This window comes from Sparus aurata, chromosome 3, assembly GCF_900880675.1.
Source record: "Sparus aurata chromosome 3, fSpaAur1.1, whole genome shotgun sequence".
NCBI classification, from domain to species: Eukaryota; Metazoa; Chordata; class Actinopteri; order Spariformes; family Sparidae; genus Sparus; species Sparus aurata.
In genome coordinates, this window is record NC_044189.1 from 10,968,932 (window position 1) to 10,990,593 (window position 21,662).

At 42.9% G+C, this 21,662-nt stretch overlaps 1 protein-coding gene across 6 annotated transcripts in view; it reads right to left on the reverse strand.

Moving 5' to 3' along the window:
• Positions 1 to 21,662, reverse strand: part of rbms3 (RNA binding motif, single stranded interacting protein) — a 307,812-nt gene that overhangs the window by 200,847 nt on the left and 85,303 nt on the right. For 2 of the 6 annotated variants that reach the window (XM_030411799.1, XM_030411797.1), the window contains exon 1: positions 7,933 to 9,479. The exons of 3 other annotated variants lie outside the window; for them this stretch is intronic. In XM_030411799.1, the coding sequence (XP_030267659.1) occupies positions 7,933 to 8,007 (75 nt within the window). In that variant the 5' untranslated portion in view covers positions 8,008 to 9,479. Of the gene's footprint in view, positions 1 to 7,932; positions 9,481 to 21,662 lie in introns of those variants that run through there. One more of the 6 variants, XM_030411798.1, reaches the window with a different exon arrangement.

Below are 21,662 nucleotides of genomic sequence, written 5' to 3' on the forward strand. Positions count from 1 at the left end.
AGGTGAAAAGGCAATTCTCCTGCAGTGGGGCGCCATGTGGAGATCCTCTGAAGCGCTGCTCCTCAAAGTGCACGCGGCAGCCTCTCGTTAAAAATGTAGGAGCAATTACTCCGCCCGAGTCGAAGTCGCTGAACGCTTCCAAGCCGAGCTGCCGCCCTCCTCCTTTGCTACACCCGCAACCTGAGCATTCTTCATGTGAAGCGGCGTGCCAAAGGTAGGGCGGCAGACACAGCAGACACCGAGGGCTTCAGTTACAGTAGAACAACAACAGCCCTTCTCTGCCTGGCTGGCTGTCTGTCTGTCTGTCTGTCTCTCACGAGGTGCAATTACCTCCCCCCCTCCCTCACCCTTCTCCAGCACGTGACTTGCAGCCTGACATCCTTGACCATCGGGCCGGTGTCCTGTCCTGACCCGATTCCTCTTCTGCCCCTTTTGCTCTCCACTATCTTCTATCTATCTCAAATGGGGCAAAATAGGATACTATCTGCCTCATTTGAGTTTCAGCCAGACGGATCTCATTAAAAAGCCTGGTTCTCGACTTCACTCCATCACTCTCGGGGTTGTAATATGAAGATATGTTGCATCCCTCTTTGGATATAGTCAGCTATGAAAGTTAAGTCAAACATGCTGTAAAACAAAAAAACAAGCAATAAAATAAGTTATAAATGGAAACAAACTGAGTTAACTTTCCAAAAAATATATTCAGCTCTTAAGATAATACAGGTAGCAGCAGCGAGAGCCAACAGAAGTCTCAACAAAGTTTGTAATACCTTCATCTCTTTTTCAACAATGATGATAATTCGTCTCTAAGCATCAAATCATCAAATACATTCACTTTGCTTGGAAAATATTAACTATTATGTTGCCAGGCAAAGAAGGAAGGATACAGACTGGACAATTGTGCTTGTTTTTTAACATTCACTATTCTCACAGAACAATTGTACTCTTCACTTGAAATGGTAAAAGGTTTAAGGTGCGTTTGACTTGTATCTAATCCCATATGTTCGTCTGTATGTTAATACAGCCTGTATGTATTAAAGGGTCGTACACAGGAGGTGTCTCTCCAGCCACTCATGTCATCCTGCACAGATGGCAGGACACCATGCCCAGCGGACAGCAGGGGCTCCCGGAAATAAAGGAAGAAGCACGCAAAAGCGATGGAGGATGGGAATGAGTAATTACAAAGAAGGGTCAACATGAAAGGGAGTTTAAAGACGAAGCGAGGCTCTAGGAAAATAGGAACAAGAAAGTCCGATCCCACCAAAAGCAAGGGAGATACATGAACAGTCACTACAACATTTTGAGAATGTACCTCACCGTCCTCAGAGGCAAAAGGGGGGACGGAAAATAGAGCGTGAAAACGCCAGGCGAGGCCCTTGCCAGAGCGACAGAAGAGCGAAACAGTGGGCCGGGGTAGACAGCTCCAGGCAGATACTATGTTACAGAAAGAAATGCTAGTAAAAACAAGAAAGAGGAAAAAAGCAGGTGTATTTGTAGAGTCCTGCCGCGCTGGTGGGTTTGAAGGGCACGTCATGTGTCTCGTTTCATCTGGCTCTAAGTGTGAGGCAACATCTTTCCTGTCTCTCTCTGTCTCGCTTTATGTTGACTCCACATGCCTCTTTCTCTCTGACGGTATACTCCAGAAATACAGAAAAGACATGAAATATTTGTTCCTAAGGAGGAGCAGAGCATCACATCCATGGGACAAAAAAAATCAAATACACCTTTTAAAGCTGGACAAAAAAATGACAGCCACTAAAATCTGGCTTTAGTCTTCGTTCAAATGATGGTTTCTTACAATCGGTATTCATTCCCAGGTCAAACAATAGCCTTGAGTATTTATTGTGTTTAGCTCCCGATCAACATTGATGTATGGATGACACCCAGTCAGATACGCAAAGCTATGACATGAGTTGAATTTCCATGTTTTGGCCTGCACACGATTTCCCATCTGTCTCCATTCAAGCAGCACTAAATAATATAAAAATGTAACTGCTTACTTGTTCCCCGTTTCCTGGTGCATTTGTGTGTCCTTAAGCAATGGAAAATTAGTCTATTGATTATTTTTTAGCGGGTCTGAAATGTTCATATATTAAAATTCTATTCCAATATTTACATATACTACTATAACAGTAATTTAAGTAAGGTTTTTTTTTTCTATGCGCGTATGTGCCTGTGCCTCTTTTGACAACAGTACCTCCGGGAGCTGCTGGGGATTTAGTGTCTTAACCCAGGTTTTTCCGGTTGAAGGAAACTTGCCCTGCTCACTCCACCACTTCCCTCCCCATATGCCGTATTTCACCAAACAGGTAGGAGCTTCTCTCCCTTGCAGCACAGGCTACAGTCGCCTGTTATCTCCAGATGGTCTGGGAAGGAGAGTTCAGAGACAAGATCCCCCTGGGGCGAGAACTCCAACCACCGAGCACATCATTTTATATTTGATGCATTTATCTCACATGCTCTTTTCTACAGCGACCTCCAGTGAGTGAGCAGGTACTCTGTTTCGGTGTCTTGCTCAAGGACGCTTCAATGGAGAAGACAAATGTGACCTGGTTTTTCAGACCTTCAGCCTAAGCATTAGACCGATTACAAAGCACACAGTTACACACACACACACACACACACACACACTGTGTGTATCCATGACTTCATTAAGTGCAACATATTCATAGAAGTCTTTTGCACACAATTGCACATAGTCATAAACCATCTGTCTCGTAAACCGTGCAATGTAAACACACATGTAACATTGCTGCTACATTTATAACCCCCTGTGTACTCCAGAGTTAATACAGAACAGGTTCTACAGGTCCTACCATCTCTAGATATAGAGCCAATAGAAAATAAAAAAGCCTGCCATGTAACTTTCACTCTCCTTTCTACGCATTCCCTTCGCTCTTCTGACAAAATGGATATCACTGTCGAGAGAGCACTCTAGAAGAGCAGCTATAATGAGATGTGGATGGCAGCATGGCCAGGTCTCAGCGTCCCGCTCTGTGGCTTATGAGAGGCTGCGGGAAGCCGTAATGCACACACAACCTTAATGTATGGGTGCACAGACAGGGCTGAGCTGTCAGTTGATAGATGAGAAGGGTTAAGAATACACCCTTATGTAGTGTGTGTCTGTGTGCGCATGTTTGTGAATGTACACACAAGCCACGGCAAATAAATGGAGTTGTCTGCCCCACTGACTGGCAGTTACACATACTGTAGAAGGACTTAAACAACAGAGGTATTAGTTGATTAATGATCAAAAAGCCTTCTGATCGTGGTGAAGGTAGAGGAGGTGAAGGATTGGGAGGGAAAAAAAAGAGAGATTGAGCGGTCTCGCTAAAAAGCCTGCCAATCTGAGCTAGCTAAACGCGAGATGGGTTGAGATTTACAGCGAGGCAGGGACAGTATTTTGTTTCGGGCAGCCAGACGTGAAGCACATATCAGGAATTACAAGTGGGGAAATGAGTTATACTACCCCTGTCTTAGCACTAATAAGAACATATCGTCCTGGACTGTAAAAAGGGCTGGGCTTTAGTAAATGTAATCTAAGAAGTGTATTTTTCCAGCCATAAAAGCCTGTGATAAACTCTTCAAAGCAGATCCACATCAGCGGAGACAGAGGGGAATAAGCTGCTAGCTGAGTTTTACGCCACTGATAACCAATTCAATGAAAAGTCCTTTTTTTCCTTTGATTTTACTTGCTCTCCTTGCCTTGTCTGTGTATATCTATCCCCCCCTTGTTGTCTCGATGCTTCTTTTTCTCCCTCTATCAAGGCATTAAAGGAGGATTTAGATGGCTCAGTTATTATTTCTGCAGCACAATGGATTAACCCGTGTAATGTAGCCAAACCCTTTTCCTTGCTTTTAACTTGCCCCTCCCTATTGCATCCATCCTAGCTCGCTCTCTTTCTTTCTCCCTCACACGCATACATCCCTTCGCTCCATTGCTTCCTCCTTTTTTTTCTTCTAAAGAATTACACAGAGTATAAACGGTGCCCATGGCAGGGGCAGACACAGGCACAGATCCTCTCAAAGGGCTCCATTGACTGGTGTTTACTTAAGGCCGGTGACATTAGCCGCCGCTAAATCTACCTCAATCTGCCCCTCTCGGCTTCTCAGGTTCTGTACGTACTAGTCTGACTGTAACACAGACGCCTGCCCGCTCTGAGATCACAGCCACAGTGCAAGCGCGCGCGTGTGTGCACGTGCATACACTTTTGTCGCGCATCCTTGTGTGTGTGTGTGTGTGTCTGCGTTGTTTGTTGCCTGTGTGTGAGATCGCTGACATTAGGCATGTAATGACCTAGGCTATCAGTGCCGTAACAGCACAAGGGTACAGCAGTGTCAGGTAACCTGTGTGCATACAGTAACAGCGACAGTAGAGTTGACTAAATTTGACAACAGAGGCAGAATTTAGTGCAGGTATTCAAGGCAAATTATCAGTAATTTGCGAGTTCATTGCGAGAGTTGTGTGCGTAATAATGAAACAGAGGACTGGAAAATGCCTGGCGTTGAGAGAAAATGAGATACAGCGCACGCCAAGACTAACAGGCACTTAGCGCACGCATTTAGTTGAAAATTCATATTCCTTCCTAAACAGTATCATGAAATAACAATAATTGATCTGTGTGGTGTAATTGTTCTCGTGGGCGAGGGGAGGGACTGGGCCAGAGCGAGGCGTTTTACTGTAATTTTCTCATTTATGATGCACATCTATTACCTATCATTAAAGTTGAATGCACAGCAAGCTGTGAACAGCACTAAACATCAAACTCACAGGGAAAGACACAAGCTGAATAAAGGCCAAATTTCAGCTAATGACTCGATGGACTGATCAGCTGGGGAATAGACAGAAATAGGGCCTTTAAAGGATCCTCTCATCAAAGCAGCATCCTGCCAGCTCCCCACAGCCATAACCTCATATAAAAGCCACACACAGACACGCCGACGTGCACACACAGACACACAAATCCTCTTTCAGGAATCAATAATTCAGCTAAAGAGAAGCACATGCTACGCCCCACTGCACTAATCAATAGAAAGCCAAATGTTATTGTTTCATCTCATTCTCTGACTTTCACATTCTAATCTGGGCTGCCTAGCACATGCTGGACAGCACCAGAGAACTCCATTAAATTAGAATACAATACAGACAGACACACGGGGGATAAAGGGACCCCCTAATTTAGAAGGCGCCTCATTTTATTCTGCCATGCCATTATGACAATGTAAGCTCCTTTTTTTTACCATAAAGTCCTTAGTTGTAAATTAGAACAGATGTTCTATATATTTTCCATGCATAGAATCTCAAATATGCGTCATAAAATGGAGGCGAGAGAAGGAGAATGGCAACACTTTGGTATGAGTTACGCCCCGCTCCCCCTCCCTATCCTTGCAAGATATTTATGCCCCCCACCCACATCTCTTGGGAGAATGAGGCCATACCTTGAGAATGCAGCAATGAAGATGGATAGAAAAACCCGTGTGATTTGGCACTGATGCCCATATCTGAACGAAGAGTATGTGCACAAAAAATAATGCCCCTCGCAGTGAGAATTTGTGTGTATGTGTGTGTGCACGCTGCCATGCGATTTTGCAGACTGTGTGGACCGAACCTGCCAGCCAAGGCCCTTCTGGACTCACTGTAATCGAGCTATCAATGATCATTAATGAGAGCGTGAGATCGCTCGCCACAGCCCCCTCGGCCACATCGCCCAACACTCCGGCTTTCTCTCTCCCGCCTCTCTTTCTCCTACTGACCCCGTCTGTGGCTCCATCATATCAACCTACGAGGCCACTGGCTACACTAACTAACCATGCAAATGAATAAAACCGTCGGCTGATGATTTATAAACAGAAGTGTATGCTCTTCTCACCCCTCACACCCACACCACGGGTCTCGTTTGCATGACACAGGACCCCGGTGGCTCGCTCAAGGATACATCAATCGCTGACGGTGGCAAGATCGGATCTGCGCTGACCTTGGGAGTGAACTGCAGCATAGGCGAAGGAGGCAGGGGGCCCTGTTGCAACAGAGCGGAGGAGGGAGGAAGAGGGGGAAAGGAAAAGTGGACAGGAGGGAGGGGAGAATGGAGGGGCATACCCTGATTGAGAGGCCTCCGAGATGAGCAACTCTGAGATATGAGAAGGGGGAGGGAGGGTGATGGGGGATGATGGAAGGAGTAGGGGAGGGGGGTGGTTAGGGAGAGGGAAGCCATATGGCAGCAGCACAAATGTATTAAACTATAAATCAGGGGGAGAGCTAGTGGACTGCCAGGTGGGGCTGCAGGCAGGTCCTCCCTGCTGGAAGCGCAACGGTTCACAACCAGCTCCGCATGGAAAAGGATGAAAACATCACCAGTATTTAGCTTTTTTTTCCCTTTTCTTTCCGTCTTAATTCTTCGATATCAAGGGGGAAATTTGCCATGTTTTAACTTTTATTCCTCAGGCAGAAGATCATTTGTGCTGCCCTGCAGCCAATAAAACAGCTGAGTTTTGGAACCAATATCAAAACAAGCCTTTTTTAGATACCTTCATATTGGGAAATATTGTTTTTTGCTCAGTGTTTTGGTGTTAAATAAAAAGCTTTGCCCGACTGAAATATAAACTGAAGTAAGTAAAGTTTCCCAATGGATAAAGAACTATCTTATTAAAGAATTATAAAACAAGCCTTAAAATCCAGTCCAGTCACATTTTTTATACAGAATGCTAAGAACACATTTGGGTCAGTTATTGAAAAGTATTAAGGTTTACAACAAATCCTGCAATAGCTATCCGTTCTGGGCATTTAATGGGAGGTGTTTAACAGTCAAAATAAAGCACCAGAGAATATAAAATAATATAACAAAAATATTAAAGAAAATAACTCAATTAATAGATAAAACACAGTAGCCCCCATGAGGGGAAACAACTGCATAAAGTTAAACTGCATCCTCAATATGACAATCAGCCATTGCCGTGTATCACACGATACAATAACGGGCCGAAATTAGTGCAACGAATGTAGTAGAAAAACAAAAAGAGTAATCCCCCAAAGGCTCCCATTTTAATCCCTTGATGATGTCTGGGTAGTGTGCCCAGCCAAGGTCCTGGCAGCCATCGGGGGCCGGGCCTGGGCTTCCATCCCAGAGGCACTGATGCATACTACAGCTAGAACAAACATGAGCAGCCTTCTGCACGCCTGCTCTCCGTCTGAACCAACCCAAACATCACCATAGAAGAAGAAGAGGTCACAACCTGTTTGTCCACTCATTATAAAGACAACTGTACTATTGGGTCTATTAGAAAGTTCCAAATTAAATGCTGAATTTTCCTTTTTTTAGAAAAGTGGCACTGAAGCGTTTAAACAACAGCCTGCGTTCACCTTGCAGATAACTCATTATTAAATTAAATTTGGGTCTTAAGTCTCTCATTTGTTTAATGTATGATGGCACAAAAAGAGCTGCCTGACAGTTATTTTGATGAAAAAAAAAAAAAAAAGCCTCTGAATCTTTTGAACTTGTTATTCAACATGTTATACTTCTTGCCATCGCAGTGCATCACATCAAGAGCTCATCAGTTTGCAGGTGAGGGATGGATGGACGTTACTGGACAGCTCCCAGTAATGCTCTAGTGGGCTGGACTAACAGTAGCTTCCAGCCTTGTTCCTTGATCCCTTACACACACACACACACACGCACTGACACACACACAGACACAGACATCCAAACTCCAACAAGGTACCTGCCATCCGAAACCATCACAGCCAAGGCCAGCTATCCATCAAATTCCATCTCCACTCAGAGATGAGAGGGGGATGAAAGGAGGGCGGTGGAAGTGAGGAGGTGGGGGAGAGAGGGAGAGGCGCTGAGGGTGAGGGAGGGGAGGGAGGCAGGACGAGAGGAGTAGGAGTAGATGAGTAGGCTTGAGGAATGCAAGAAGAGCAGAAGAGCGGCATACCTTGGTCTGGAGATAGTGGGGGTAGTAGTAGGTGTACTGAGGGTACATTGGCTGCTGCTCCAATCGCTTGCCCATGTAGCTGGAATCCTTAGCACTGAGGCAGGGAATGGTGACACGGGGGCGGGAGCTGCCAAGTAGCTAGCAATGGGATAAAGGCAGCAGAGGAGCTGTGTGATTCCTGTCTTTGCTGTCGGCACCACTGTGTCGCAAACCGGATCCTCCAGGGAAAAGGCAGGTTCTGCGTGCCGGGCAGCAGCTGGGAGAAGGTCTGCCTCTGACGGGGGGGAAGCTCCTGACAAACCTCACCGGTCCGGAGCGTCAGTGCCGGGCGGATGCTCACTCAGTCTCTCACTGCTTGATCAATGGAAATATCTCCACAAGTGCTCCAACCGAGAGCGGCGTGTCCGTGTCAGTGGCTGGTTATCGGATAGTAACGCGTGATAAGGGTGAGGTAGAGGAGGAAGAGGGGAGAGAAGACGTGAGGAGGTGCAGGTGGCAGTAGCTCTGGCAGTCCTGTGAATATTGGAAAATGGGAGAGGAAGAGGAGGAGGAGAGGAGGAGGAAAGGGATGGCAAGGAAAACGGGAGAGGACGTATAGGTTCACTTCTCTATTTAAGCTGTTTCACTCCAGTCTTTCGCCGGGGCTTTAATCTGCCTCCCTCTCAAACACACTGTGAATCTGACTCTCTCTCACAGCCCCTCTCTCTCTCGCTCTCTTTCTCTCTCTTTCCCTCTCTTACATACACACACTGTCTCTCCCTCTCTCTCTCTCTCTCTCTCTCTCACTCGCTCTCTCTCTGTAGTCTGATCCGATGGTGGCTGCGTGCCGTCCTGTTTGACAGAGGGGAGATATCTTCAGCACCGGTTGCAGACAGATGCACTTTGTGCACGGAGCAGAATCACAACACGAGAGTCGAGCACGGAACCAGAGAGCAATCGCAGCGAGAGGGCAGATAACACAGGGAAAGGATCCCAGTTTCTAAATGATGTGGCACACGCGTATATCAAAAAAAATCCACCGGTTGGTTAGTCAATCCTCTGGGCTCCAGCTGGAAGATGAGTGAAATAAAACCCCACAGTGACTGTGTCCTAGGTACCCAGTAGAGAAGAAGTCCCTCGTCTGCGTTCCTCCCTCTTCCTGCTCTTGTAGAATGTGTTCCTTATTTCGTCCTTGGCTCTCTCACTCCTCTAAGCAGCCTGCCTTGTTCTCTTTCCCTGTCACACAGTTGCTCTCTCTCTCTTTCTCTCTCGCGTGTGCTTTCGCTATCACTCAGTCTCTCAGCCTCACTCTCTCTCTCTCTCTCTCTCTCTCTCTCTCTCTCTCTCTCTCTCTCTCTCTCTCTCTCTCACTCTCCTTCTCCTCCACACTGACAGGGCGGTAAAGGGGGCTCGTCCGAAGCTGCGAGAAAGAACAGACTGCCTCCTCCTTCCCCTCGCCCAGCCGGTAGGAGGGTCTTGAGCGTCTCTGTGCGAGAGAGGGACCCAGACACAGACCAGCGGGCTGCAGCGTTTCCACAACCTGGGAGAACGCGGGGGGAAGAGGAGGAGAGAGGAGTGGAGGCGAGAGAGGGGGGATGGCGTCAGCGCGAGCAGTCGATTCCCCCTACTGGCTGCACATGGAGCTACCGCCTTGTACACACTGTGCCCTCAAACCAACACTCAACAAACTTGACTGATTTCATCCCGAAACCAGTCAAGCTGATTAAATTATTTTCAAGGTACAACTTTTTAAAAACCTCTGGTTATTTTGAGGCAACTTCTACTGTACTTCCTCAAACTGTTGCCAATTATAACAAATTACATATACTTGATACTTATTACCTACTTACTTGATTTTACACTTTGTGTTTGCTTGCTGTGTACTGGTGTTTGTATTTGTGTGACCACTGCAAAGTTGCAATGAGATTTTGTTGTACACTGTGCCATGACAATAAAGGCATTTTATGCTGTACTAAAGGCAATGAAAAAAAACTCATTGACTGAGGAAGAGAAGAAAAAAAAAACGATTTCCTAAATAACATCAAAAGATGACAGTGAATCAAATAATCTCTTTTGGCTGACCACTGTCGTGACCAAAAACATGACAAAAATGCCCTGTGTGTGACTGTTTTTCTGATCAAAAGTCACAAGTAACCGCAGCCAAACTTTCAGCAAACAAGATCAAACAAGCACAAGTAAAAAAAAACTCCCACTCCCTTTCATTAAAGACACAAACACAGTCACACACACACACACACACACACACACACACACACACACACCAAGATGCACGGATAGGAAATAACCTCAATCCCTCGTGAGGATCTCAGTGACTCTGAGGCCACAAGTTCAGGAGCCTCGGTTTTTCTCTCAATTAGCAAATCAACTTAAGTTTTCATTCACATTAACTGACGTGACTCCTGCAGGAAAACCACAACCGAAGACTACACCGTGAAAATGACTGGACTGAAAACAATTATGTTTTGGCAGGTTCTGCATCTGAAAATAGACCCACGACGCTGATGAGTTTAGTGTTGTATTTCACCATTACACAAAAACCCATGAGGCTGACGTCTCCTTCTCAAACAATAATAACCTAATCACACATTTCTCATGTAACAATCCTGATAGGTGAGTTCAGCTGCAGAAACACACTTTCTTTACCTCTTAGTATATAGGTAATCACTTTGGTTGAATAAAGATGTATTACATTGCAAGTAATGTAGATCTACACTGATAATTTGATTGATTTGTTGATCATGGGAGGACATTAATCAGTGCTACCTTTTTCAAAATTTGTGATACAGGTTATTTGTTTGTTGTCCAAATGCCACTTATTTTATGTCTCAAACAGGTGAATGCATGTGTACAGACCGAATCAATACCAGCAAAAGGGACTGGGACCAAAACAAAGCTTGTTGGGAAATGGCAGCCTTTTACAGACACACAAAGGAAAGAAAATACATATCAGATGGGCCATTTTTATCTCTAGGAAAGAGATGAGGCTAATATTGATTGTGGATTACCAGATTAACAGCGTCTGGATCAACTAGATACACACACACACACACACACACACACACTCTCAGCATCTGGAGAAAGTAGAAAACAAAGGCAGTAAGACAGACAAAGGCCAGTGGAGAGAGTAATAGAAACAGATACAGAGCGAAAACAAGGTAAGACGCATCAGGAGACGGAGCCAGAAGGAGGCGCAGAGGCAGAAAAGATTCATACGTCTTCATGACACTGTGTCCACTGAGCAACCACGTGAAGTCACCTCTGTATTTCATTGATAAGGCTCATCATTTTTGGTTTTCAGTAGAGCAGAGTGGTAGGTGAGCTCAAAGTGTTTTCACCCAGATTTTGTTCAGACGTGATCAGAAAACACGTCTCCTGCAGCGAATGATGCCTCAACCAAAAGAAGGTGAGGACAAGCATGGAGAAAAAATTCAAATGAGCTGCTTATTATGCGCAAGAATCCATCAAGTTATAAATAGAACGTTAAACAGCGAGGTTGAGCTGTGCTGTGTTCAGATTTTTTACTTATTGATTTTTTTAAAGTTACAACTTTATTCAAAGCAGGGTTGGGGTGAGGATTAATCGATTAGTCAGCCAGCTATTCATCAGTTAGGTTTTTCTTCAAGCAAAAACAAATATTCTCAAATGCTTTTGTTATGTTTTGGCCTGTTGGTTAATAAAAAACAAGTAATATGAAGACATCAACAGACAATTTTTACAATTCTCAAACATTTCTTGGACAAATGATTAATCATTGAACACCATAAGGTTGAAACCCTGACCCAAACTATATTTGTGATGAAATAGTTTTTGAAATTATGGAATATTTTCCCACTAATTATGACTGAAATCCGACTAACCTTTTCTCAAGTTTATTCAAATTGGTCGACACAGAATGGAAACACAGGAGAGTACTATTTCACAGCAAATGGTCAGCTAAACCATTAATATTCATGGGTTCAACCATTAAGAATTAAGAGCCGAGTATTGAGACTTGACTCTTGAAACTAAAGAACTTGACCTGTGGCCCTACAGACTACACAAGAAACTACTTTGAGAACTAGCTGACGTGAACTTTCAGCCTCTGCCCGTGTGTTGGCGAAGGTTAGTTTATAAAGGCAATTTTAAAGAAACGTAACTGGAGAGGAGTAATGCTCGCTGTGTGTAAATACGCCTGGTCTGAATCAGTGGGACTGACGTCAGAGAGGTGATACGCAGCCAACTATTGCATGGAGAGAGACAATGAGTGGGGGGAGTATCTCTCTGGTCTTGTATCATTAACATGATACAACATAGCTGTAGTCATTCACTGTAGAGTCATCTCCATGGTGTGGTGGTCAGGATATTGGAAGACATACAGAAAGAGGATCATCATTTTCAGAAGTAGGAAGTAACAAATACGTACAAACACATTGTTACTCCGCTTAGGGAGATTTTTTGGTAGCTGTACTTATTTTCATGAAAACATTTTGACTTTTACGTCCTACATTTTAAGGCAAATATCTGTACTTTCTACTCCTTTCATTTTCAAAAAAGGCTAATTATTTTAGCTATAACGCACCCAGGGGAAATGATTAATTATTTTGCATAGACGTAGCAAGACAAAACAATGTTAAAGACACAACAAGACCGAATAAGAGAGGGAGACTCTAATGGGGAGAAAAGGAGTGTTAGTGTCTGGAATCTGCAGACACCCTGCAGCCCTTTGCCTGTATTTTCTTGTTTTCTTAGTTTGTTGCTGCGCTCAAGGCGCTTCAATAACCCAAAATATTGGTATCTGATGTTGTGGGAATTAGACTCGACAATCAATTATCATTCTGGTGTGTTTATGAACAGCTCCGACAAATCCTACCTTTAAGTTCAATGGTCTTTGAATTGTATTAATATGAGGTTAGGTTCAGTTAGCTTTGAACAGAAAAGGCCGGTACAAATGTCCTTCAGGGGGATACATTTCAATTTTATACTTGAGTACATTTCAGAGCCTGTATTTTCTTACCATTACTTCAGTATAGAAGTTGAATCAGTACTTCTGCTTTTACCACTGTCTTCTTTACACAACTATCTGTACTTCTACCTGAGTAAAGAATGTGTGCTCTTTTCCCACCATATAGATGACAATTCTTACGAAACTCACATAAAAATCATGGAATCGTGGAAATGTGCTGCTTCACATGTCACATGCTTCATCACTGGCTATCTTTAAAAGTGAACTAATCTTTAAACATGTGAAAATAAAACACGTGTGAGCTGCACATTTTCACAAGTTTTGGGCTTTTTTCATATATGAATGATGGTTTCAAAAAAAAAGAGTAGCAATTGAACATTTTCTTGTTTGAATCCATGACTGTCTTTTTTTTTGTACACCTGGATTAGATTTTCCACATGTGCATCAGAGAAGCAGACAGGTTTAAAGTGATTTACACCCGGATTTGTATTTGTTTCAGCCTCCTTTGCACAGAGCTCGCCACAGAGAACAGCACAGTATGTGCCAAACTATTTCAAAGTGCACTCAGTGTTCTTCACAGTCAGTGAGAACTGATCTGATTTACAAGTTGATTTGTCAAGACGAACACTAAAACGGTGCCTCTCTGCTATTTCAAATATTTAAACACCAAAGCTAAGAAATATTTGCTGATACAGCCAGGTCTGCTGAACATTTTCATAAAACAAAGCCAAAGCCATCTGCTGCTCCTCTGTTCCAAGGTCTTCCTCTGATGCATGTTGATTCACTTTCTAAATTAAGAGCATTTGTGAGTCATTCACAACACTGTAAAAATAGAGAAAGAGGAAGGGGGCTGAGGGTGTATCATGCCCCTGAAGGTGTTAAGTAGTTACAATTGCCCTATAAAGAATCAGATAAGTCTAGTAAAAGTAACCAGCATAGCCTCTGGTCAGAACTAGAAAGAACAAGCTTTTTGGCAAGATTTTTCAATGACATTAACACCCATAAAGATATTTGGTGTCCTGAAGAGCTGCCCTTTGGTTCATCGACTGCTCTGACAACACAAGTCATTCTGTTAATGTCCTGAATCTCTATTAATAAAAGGAGAAAGGGGGTACAAACTTCAAACGCAAGAACAAGTGAAAGAGGTAAGTCTTGTAAAAACATCAGTAAAGAACTACAAAATGTTCCCGTCCAAAATCATTTCCTAGAAAGTCCAGTTTGCCCTACTGCCCGACCTCTCTGCAGAGGCGCCTTCCAGCCTTTCCCAGGCACAAACCAAGAGGCTTTGTTTCCTCTGGTTTGCTGGACAGTTCTGTCATGGGTGTTTCCCAGAAATGACCAAATGCATGGAATTCAAGGGAAGTCTGGCACAGCGCCAGGGGAGGAGTGCTGGTAGAGGAGGAGGAGGGCTAGAAGAATGGAGGCAAGGGGGAAGAGGAGGGAAGTTGAGCAGGGCCTGGTATTCCTGGAAAACCCTTTCGCTTTTGGCAGTGGTTCTACTGGGAGATACCCGAGCACCGGAAGATCATCTTACATGTTTAATGCAAACCTACTGATGTAGCATGACTAACCAGCATCCCCCGTTTTTTTTTGTTTTTTTTTTGTCATGATCAGTGAAAGATGAGCTTAGAGAAAGAGCAGACAATTTCATAACACAGACACAGGTTTCAGCAGTTTTACAAATATTGAAAAGAAAACCAATGCAAACCACAGAACAAAAAAGAGGGTGGATAACCTCTGATGAGGTTGAATTAGTTTAAATTTGTCTTTGTGCCGTTTCTTGTTCGGTCCCATGGTGTGATAACTTACTTGATTATGTGATTAACAACATCTGACTTCAACAAGCCAGTTAGATTACAATTGATCTTCAAATACTCTCGGAGTTAAATCACATTTGCAGAAAAAATTACTCTCTTAAATTGAAATCATAGTGTCACTTATTTCTGTTGGTAAACAGTCGAGCTTAGCCAAACTGAAACAGGCTTTTTCTCCCTGAAACAATGTAATCCGAGAAGCTGTCAAGACTTATGGAAATGCAGGAAGTGCACACACTGAACGATGTACACGCTTCCCCCCACCTCCATCGTTTCTCAACACTGTGAAGAGATATTCTAACATTATGTGTGCAAGTTCGCCACATCTCTGACACATGCAATTTCTTAATACATTCTTATCAGTGCACTAACGGATGACAGCCGGGGGTAATTCAACACATTCCCCCTCTGAGAGTATAATTTTCCACAGTGCAAAGAGCAGAGTGATATCGTCGAGACATGATTGCCGAGTGCTCTTTATATTCCTTTATACATGACGGGCTCATCACCTGCTTTCAGCTGTTTATCCAATACGTAGTTAAAATGTAAAAAGGGCGGACTGACTCTGGACCACCGGCTCTGTACTGAGACATTTGATAAACACCAGGCAGATTTCCAGTGAGTCATTAGCCTCTATCACAACACAGAGGATAGCAATGAAGGCCTAATGGGGAAGAAACATGAGACCAGACATAGATGAGTAAAAATGACTCACAGCACCCCTTAGTACACCCAGAGAGGGACAGGAAAGGGACCTAAAAGAGAGAATTGCGTTCACTTTTGATCTCTAAACGTGAAACATATATACAATAAATACTGAATGACTCATTTCCTCATTAAGGTGATCTTGAGAAGGTTACAAATGATTCTGTACTTGGAAACGAGGCCTGCAGCCAGAGTGGATTATAAATGTGTGTGTATGCAAGTGTGCAAATGTATGTACTGTGAGTTTACATTTTTTTTTCCTTATCGTGAGTGTTTTATATAATTCCTTCTGCGTGTAAAAGATCTTGAAAGTTAAAAAGATCTTACAGAAGCTCCTCTCTTCTGCAGAAAACACTGCTCATGAAACGCCTCATCAGTACTCTCTCTTTTAATTCCATGACTTTGTGACATCATACAATGTCAAACCATTGTCAAGCAGCTAGTTTGGCACGTAGGAATTGATTACGCAAAGCTGCTCTGTTGTTGTTAGCCATGCTGGGTCAGGCATGTATGAACTGGCCAATCAGAAGAGACTGGATGCGGGGCCTTAATGGGACAGGAGCAAAAACAGAGCAATTCACACAGAGAGGGAATACAGCGCTGCAGCAGTGGACAGTATGAGGAAACTGATGAGAAGCTCTGATGACAAACTTTTCTTAAAATTATGAAGCTGAAAATGAACCTGATAAGTTTCCTTTCATGTAAAAACACAGGCTTGCCTCGCATTGCTGTTTCCCTCTCCCAGCATGTTTCCGCTCTGTTGATTTTCTTTGTAAGCAGCAGTTGGTTTTATAAAGTCGCCCAAAAACACAACTTGTGTTTTGGATTTTTTACCCATATTTTTGTTGTCACAAGTTGAAACCACATGCAGAGGAAGCTTGTTTTCAGTTATCAGAAATATCAGCACCTCGTTCGTAACAAATTACATTGCAACAACCATGTGCACTCAAAAAGCTTGGATGAATGTGATACCAGAGAACATCTTTCTCCCTCTCTAGATGGCTAAAGCGAGGGCAGATTGTCTACAAGTTTACCAATCACAACATTCTCGCAGGTATAAAAAAATTAGGTAAAGCTAAAATGGGTCACCAAATATACTTGGGCAGCCCAGCCTGTGCTTTAGTGTTTGTGAAACTACATTTAAAATTTGTCTACAGCTCTGATGGTTCTATGTGTATCCTGGCTTGAGCACTGGCTAGTGTAACATCAGTGTTCTCATAGAGTAGTAAGTCAAGCAAAATGTCTCTGAGGAAACTCAGAGATCACAGAAGGGTCAAGGTTATTCTGACACAAAAGGTGAAAACACTTCAGTGGAGCTCTGAGATCAGACTTCCTGTGTGGCCTCATGCTAACCCTAATATAACACATAAACGGCAACTGAGAGCCAGCCGTGTCCTTCATTGAACCAGCCAGACTCACGCTGCCAAGGGCAGCACAGCTACATTTGTGAAGAGGAGAAAGAGATGATGCCAAGAAAATCTCTGCATAATAAGGAATTAAGTGCTGCACAAGCAGAGAGAATGTGAGTTTAAACAATAGATTTTTCCCGTGTGGATGTGCTAAGCCGAAATATTCAAAATCCACATTGTTTAGAATATGAAGAAGGCAGCAAACCACACACAAAAAAGGCAAAAAAATTACTCAGAACTGCCACTGCAGGGAAATGGAAAGAGGCCTATCAAAGCTTCATCTCAGCACTCAGAGTGTATCATGTGCATTTTGTTTTATTCATTGTGTTAATGCCCTAAATAGATCTAAGTGCAAAACCATTCATCTTGTCAGTGTTAGTGTGTGCTACTTTTTTCTGCCTTTTTGAGAATGCTTATGCGAGAAGATCTGTAAGTGTTTGACAGTTTTATAAAAAAAAAAATCCTGAGCATAAACAAGAAAAATCTTGTATACTTGACAGTCTCTCTGTATGTGTGTGGTATCTCGTGCTAATGGGCAAGGGTGTCAGAGGTAGAAGAGTAAAATAGTGAAGCAATAGAGAAAGGTGCTGAAGGTTCTGCCCACAGCAGATCGAGATTGGAGATGGGGAAATGGTGAGTTATAGCTAGCAGCAACGGGCCTATGAAGCCCAGTGCTGCCTGCAATTGAGCAAGATGGGATGGGAGGACAGCAGCAATGTTTTAAAGCACTGCTAAGCCATCCTGGAATGAAGTGAAATGACCACATGTCACACAGAGATGAGAAGTGAGAGGGAGAGCACGGGCAGAGTGAGGAACAGTGCAGAGAGTAAAGAGAGAGAGAAAACAGAGTGTGTCGTTCTAAGAGGAATATTTCAGGGTGGTAAATGGAGCAGAACTCCATTCCAGCTCCTCTCTTAACCTCCCCCGGTGTCTCATCCTCTGCATGCAAAGCATGAAGCCCAGGAGACAAAGAAAACAGAGCTGAAGAGACAAGCTTCAGGACAAAATAACACGGAAATAATAGACAAGACATTTTGCTCATGCATTTGTTTGAACATAATGTAAAACACACAGAGGCATAGGAAAACAAGTGGTTTGCTTTATTCATTCATTTCATTCTGATCGTTATTGAGGTTTTTGGTTTAAGAGGTGAAAAGGTGAAGGTGAAGGCCTGGAGCACACACGAATTGTCACCCACTATATCAGTGTTGTGCACGGCCAATTCACCAATAACCAGAATACAGGTCCACAACAGACGTTCTTTAAAGCCACAGATAACTTAAGCCTTTATATTCATGCTGCAACTTTCTATTTCTTCAGGATCAATTTTCCCTTTTTCTCTTGTCACAGTGGTGAACTTACGCTCTAGTTAGGCATACAAACCACTTGGTTAGGGTTAGGAAAACATGTTTTGGCTTACAATACCTATTTTGGTTGCCACAAACACTGCTTGAGAAAGCCCACCTTCCCATCAAAATATCAGCTTTTTGGTGCCAAAAACATGGTAGGCAAGTCAAAGCTTTTGTGATGTGATTACTCAATCTGAACCATTACCCTCTTCTACTCTATAATTCCTAGTAGTATTTATGAGGCGTTAACAAAGCTCTTGTCACGCCCAAGAGTCACATTCAGTTCGCTGATGAAAAATGTGCTGTTCAATGAACGAAGAGAATAAAACGAGGAGAAGGAGTTGAAGAAGAACACAAACAGAGGTAAAAGAATAGTTCGTTATGGACTTGCATTGGTAAAATAGCCAGAGCCAGACTCCAGACTCTAAATGTCTACCTCATCTTCATTTTATAAGGCAATAATATATTGTGCAGGTAAGGAACATTTATTGTGTTGTGTTTCTGCAGGCCCTAAGAGGACAGCTACGTACTGTACATTTGTTATTATATGTTTGAGTCATCCTCTTTGATGACCAAAACCATTGGTTTTCAAAGTGATGTTTTGGAAAAGCCAAACTTGGACAAAGGGCAGGATGCCTGGTTAACTTCAATGAGCAACAGTCAAGTAGCAGCTGTCACAGCTGACTCCACTTAACAGGCAAGTCATACTAAAACACCTCTTCTCTCTCTCCTCATGCCTTAATATATCATTGATGAAACAATGACTGTCCAGACTGCCAGAAGGGAAATTAGGTCATTTGTATGTTTAACTTTAAATGGTGGAACAAATGCAATATTAAGGACTCTTGCACAATTAATGGGAAGCGTGTGTAAGCTAACTACCTTCAAGCATACTTGGCATGCTGCAAGTGTGACTGAAAATGGGAAGCATATCTCCTACATTCTTTGGAACGCTATCATGGGGTTTGTATAGTGTAATACTGCCAGATGGCACTGAGGTACTAGAAAGCATATAGTTGATGATTTAGAACATTCACATTATGGTGCAACTCCACTGGGTAACATTTAGATATCAGTGTATAAGACTTTCAGGGTGATGCACTTTGAGATTGCCTCCTTGGCGGCGCCTCTATAATTAGTAGTACTGAAGTCATCAAAGTGCACCAACTAAATGGGGCAAAGCCGGTTCCAACAAAGGTTCCACGTTTCACACAACCAAGGCGACTGCTGGTAGAGAACGAATGGAGGGAGAGTGTAATACACAGGTTTTATCTTTCGCACAACAGACAATTTTTCACTGTTAGAGGGAGGACACAGAGTGTGATACAATTAAAGAGAGGAGTGATAGAAGTAAATAACATTATGAGAGCAGGTGAAGAAACAGCTGACACATTTTCAGGCTTGTCAGTATTGTGGGGTGGGCCAGAGACTTTGTGGTCCTGGTCCTATTAAACTGCACCGTTTTATAGCAGCAACAAAGTTGGCAATAACATATTTGACTTTGCTTTACGTGTCTCTCTACGAGGCTTGACAGAAGAAAAAGTGAACCATCAAGCACTTTCCCCCCAACAGCTTGTTCAAGCGATGCGTTTCTGCTGCCAAAACAGCACAGTGGAACTTTCAAAAGCGACAATGCTGCTAAATAAATCAAAAATACCCCCGCAGCCTAACTCAGTAGCAAAACCTGCCATTGACAGAATCATGGATTCAGCATACTTCCTTTTTCAAATCCAATTTCTGCCTGTTATTTAAACGTATACACACAGACAAAAAGACTAAAAGCCTTATAGTCAGACTAACAAACTATTGACTGATTCTGGCTAAAATTGGGACCAGGAGACATGAAGATGTGGCACAGTATGACATAATTGATGTCATTACAGTGGACAGAATACAGGACAACTGGTGCAAGAAGAAAGTACCAATGACTGAGGTAACCTGCAGTATACCACTGTCATGGATCAACTAGTTTCCCTGTTACATTACTTCCTGTCTTTTCACTGTATACCACTCAAAGCCTGAACCTTTTGTATACCAAAAAGAGCTTGAAACCATTCTCAACATACACTTGCCACAGATAAAAGGAAAGTTGAACAAAATATTAGAAACAGCTTTCAGTGTGATATAATCCAACAACAGCACACACCACTTCTTCTAAAGGGATACAAGCGTTCAAGCAACACATCTCTGACACACTTGATAAAGATACGAGTTACTTCAAGGCTGTTGGATTGCATTAGGTTGTATTGAACTGTCCAGATCGTCCTACTGCCTGGTATTTCCTTCACTGCCCAATTTACCTTATCTTGTTTTTATATTATCTATTATTTTATTGCCTTTTAAGCAGAAGTTCTTCACTATTTATATAAAACCTGTGCAAATTACTGATATTGTCTGATTATCTTACCTTGTCATAGGATCTTGATCACTTGGAATAAAGGCCATTGTATACCTGCTTGGAACCTGTTGCATGGTTGATATACTTTTCTATAATAAAGGAAAGAAGGCTCAGGACTGTGATTTGATTTCTGATAAGTCACAATAAGTCATTTCACAGAAAATTACAATCCCCCACTAGGGTAGGCAGAAGTAGACAGTATTGTCATATTAATAAAAATCTATTAGCTACAACTACTTAGAACTCTTTTTTACCAGTATGCAATGCACTCGAGTCTAAGAGTTGTACCAACTGCAAGTGCAGCATCTAAGTAAGCCTGGGAATAAGCATTTGATTCTGTGCAACTATCACAGAATATATATAGTGTATAAATATGTATAATAGAGCCAGAAATATAAAATGTCACAAGCAGTTGTGTTCAACTATTTAAGGAAGGATTTTTAAGGGCAGTTTAAGGGTTAAAGAAATGTATGTGCGGTCCTCAGTGGTATATAAATAATAAACTCAGATTTTGAAATATTAACGTGCAAGGTGTCTTTCTGTGTAGCAATGGGCCTCACGCCTTCATCAGAATAGCAGTGGCCTCATCATCACTTTCTTTCCTGTACAGTTCATGTTCAACCTTCGCTCATGCCCATATTGCATGATTGCACTGAAGGACCAGTATAATCAGCCATAATGCTTTACAGATGTTATGGGTGTTTTTAAAGCCAATACTGCAGCCCCAGGCAGCCGTATATGAGAACCCATCTGTGCATGGATGTCAATGTGTTTAAGTATGCGTCTGTGTGGGTCTGCAAGTGTAGCTGAAAACCAGGGCATGATCAGAGTGAAACACTATGAATTAAGGTCACATTTACAGCTCAGGATGTGTGATTTATGTTCACCTGTCTTGCCCTGTCATTGACTAATCACCTGAACAGAAAGTAACAGGTGCAAACTGATTTGCTGAGGAGCGATTTCACAGATGAGACACTCCGAATTTGCCATTTAACACGGCCAAGAAACAGCACTAAGCCTGCAATGACATGTAAATATGACAGTCTACATGATCTGAACAGGAGAAGACATCCATTTAAATCCCTGTAAGATCTGCCAGCACCCTTCCTAATC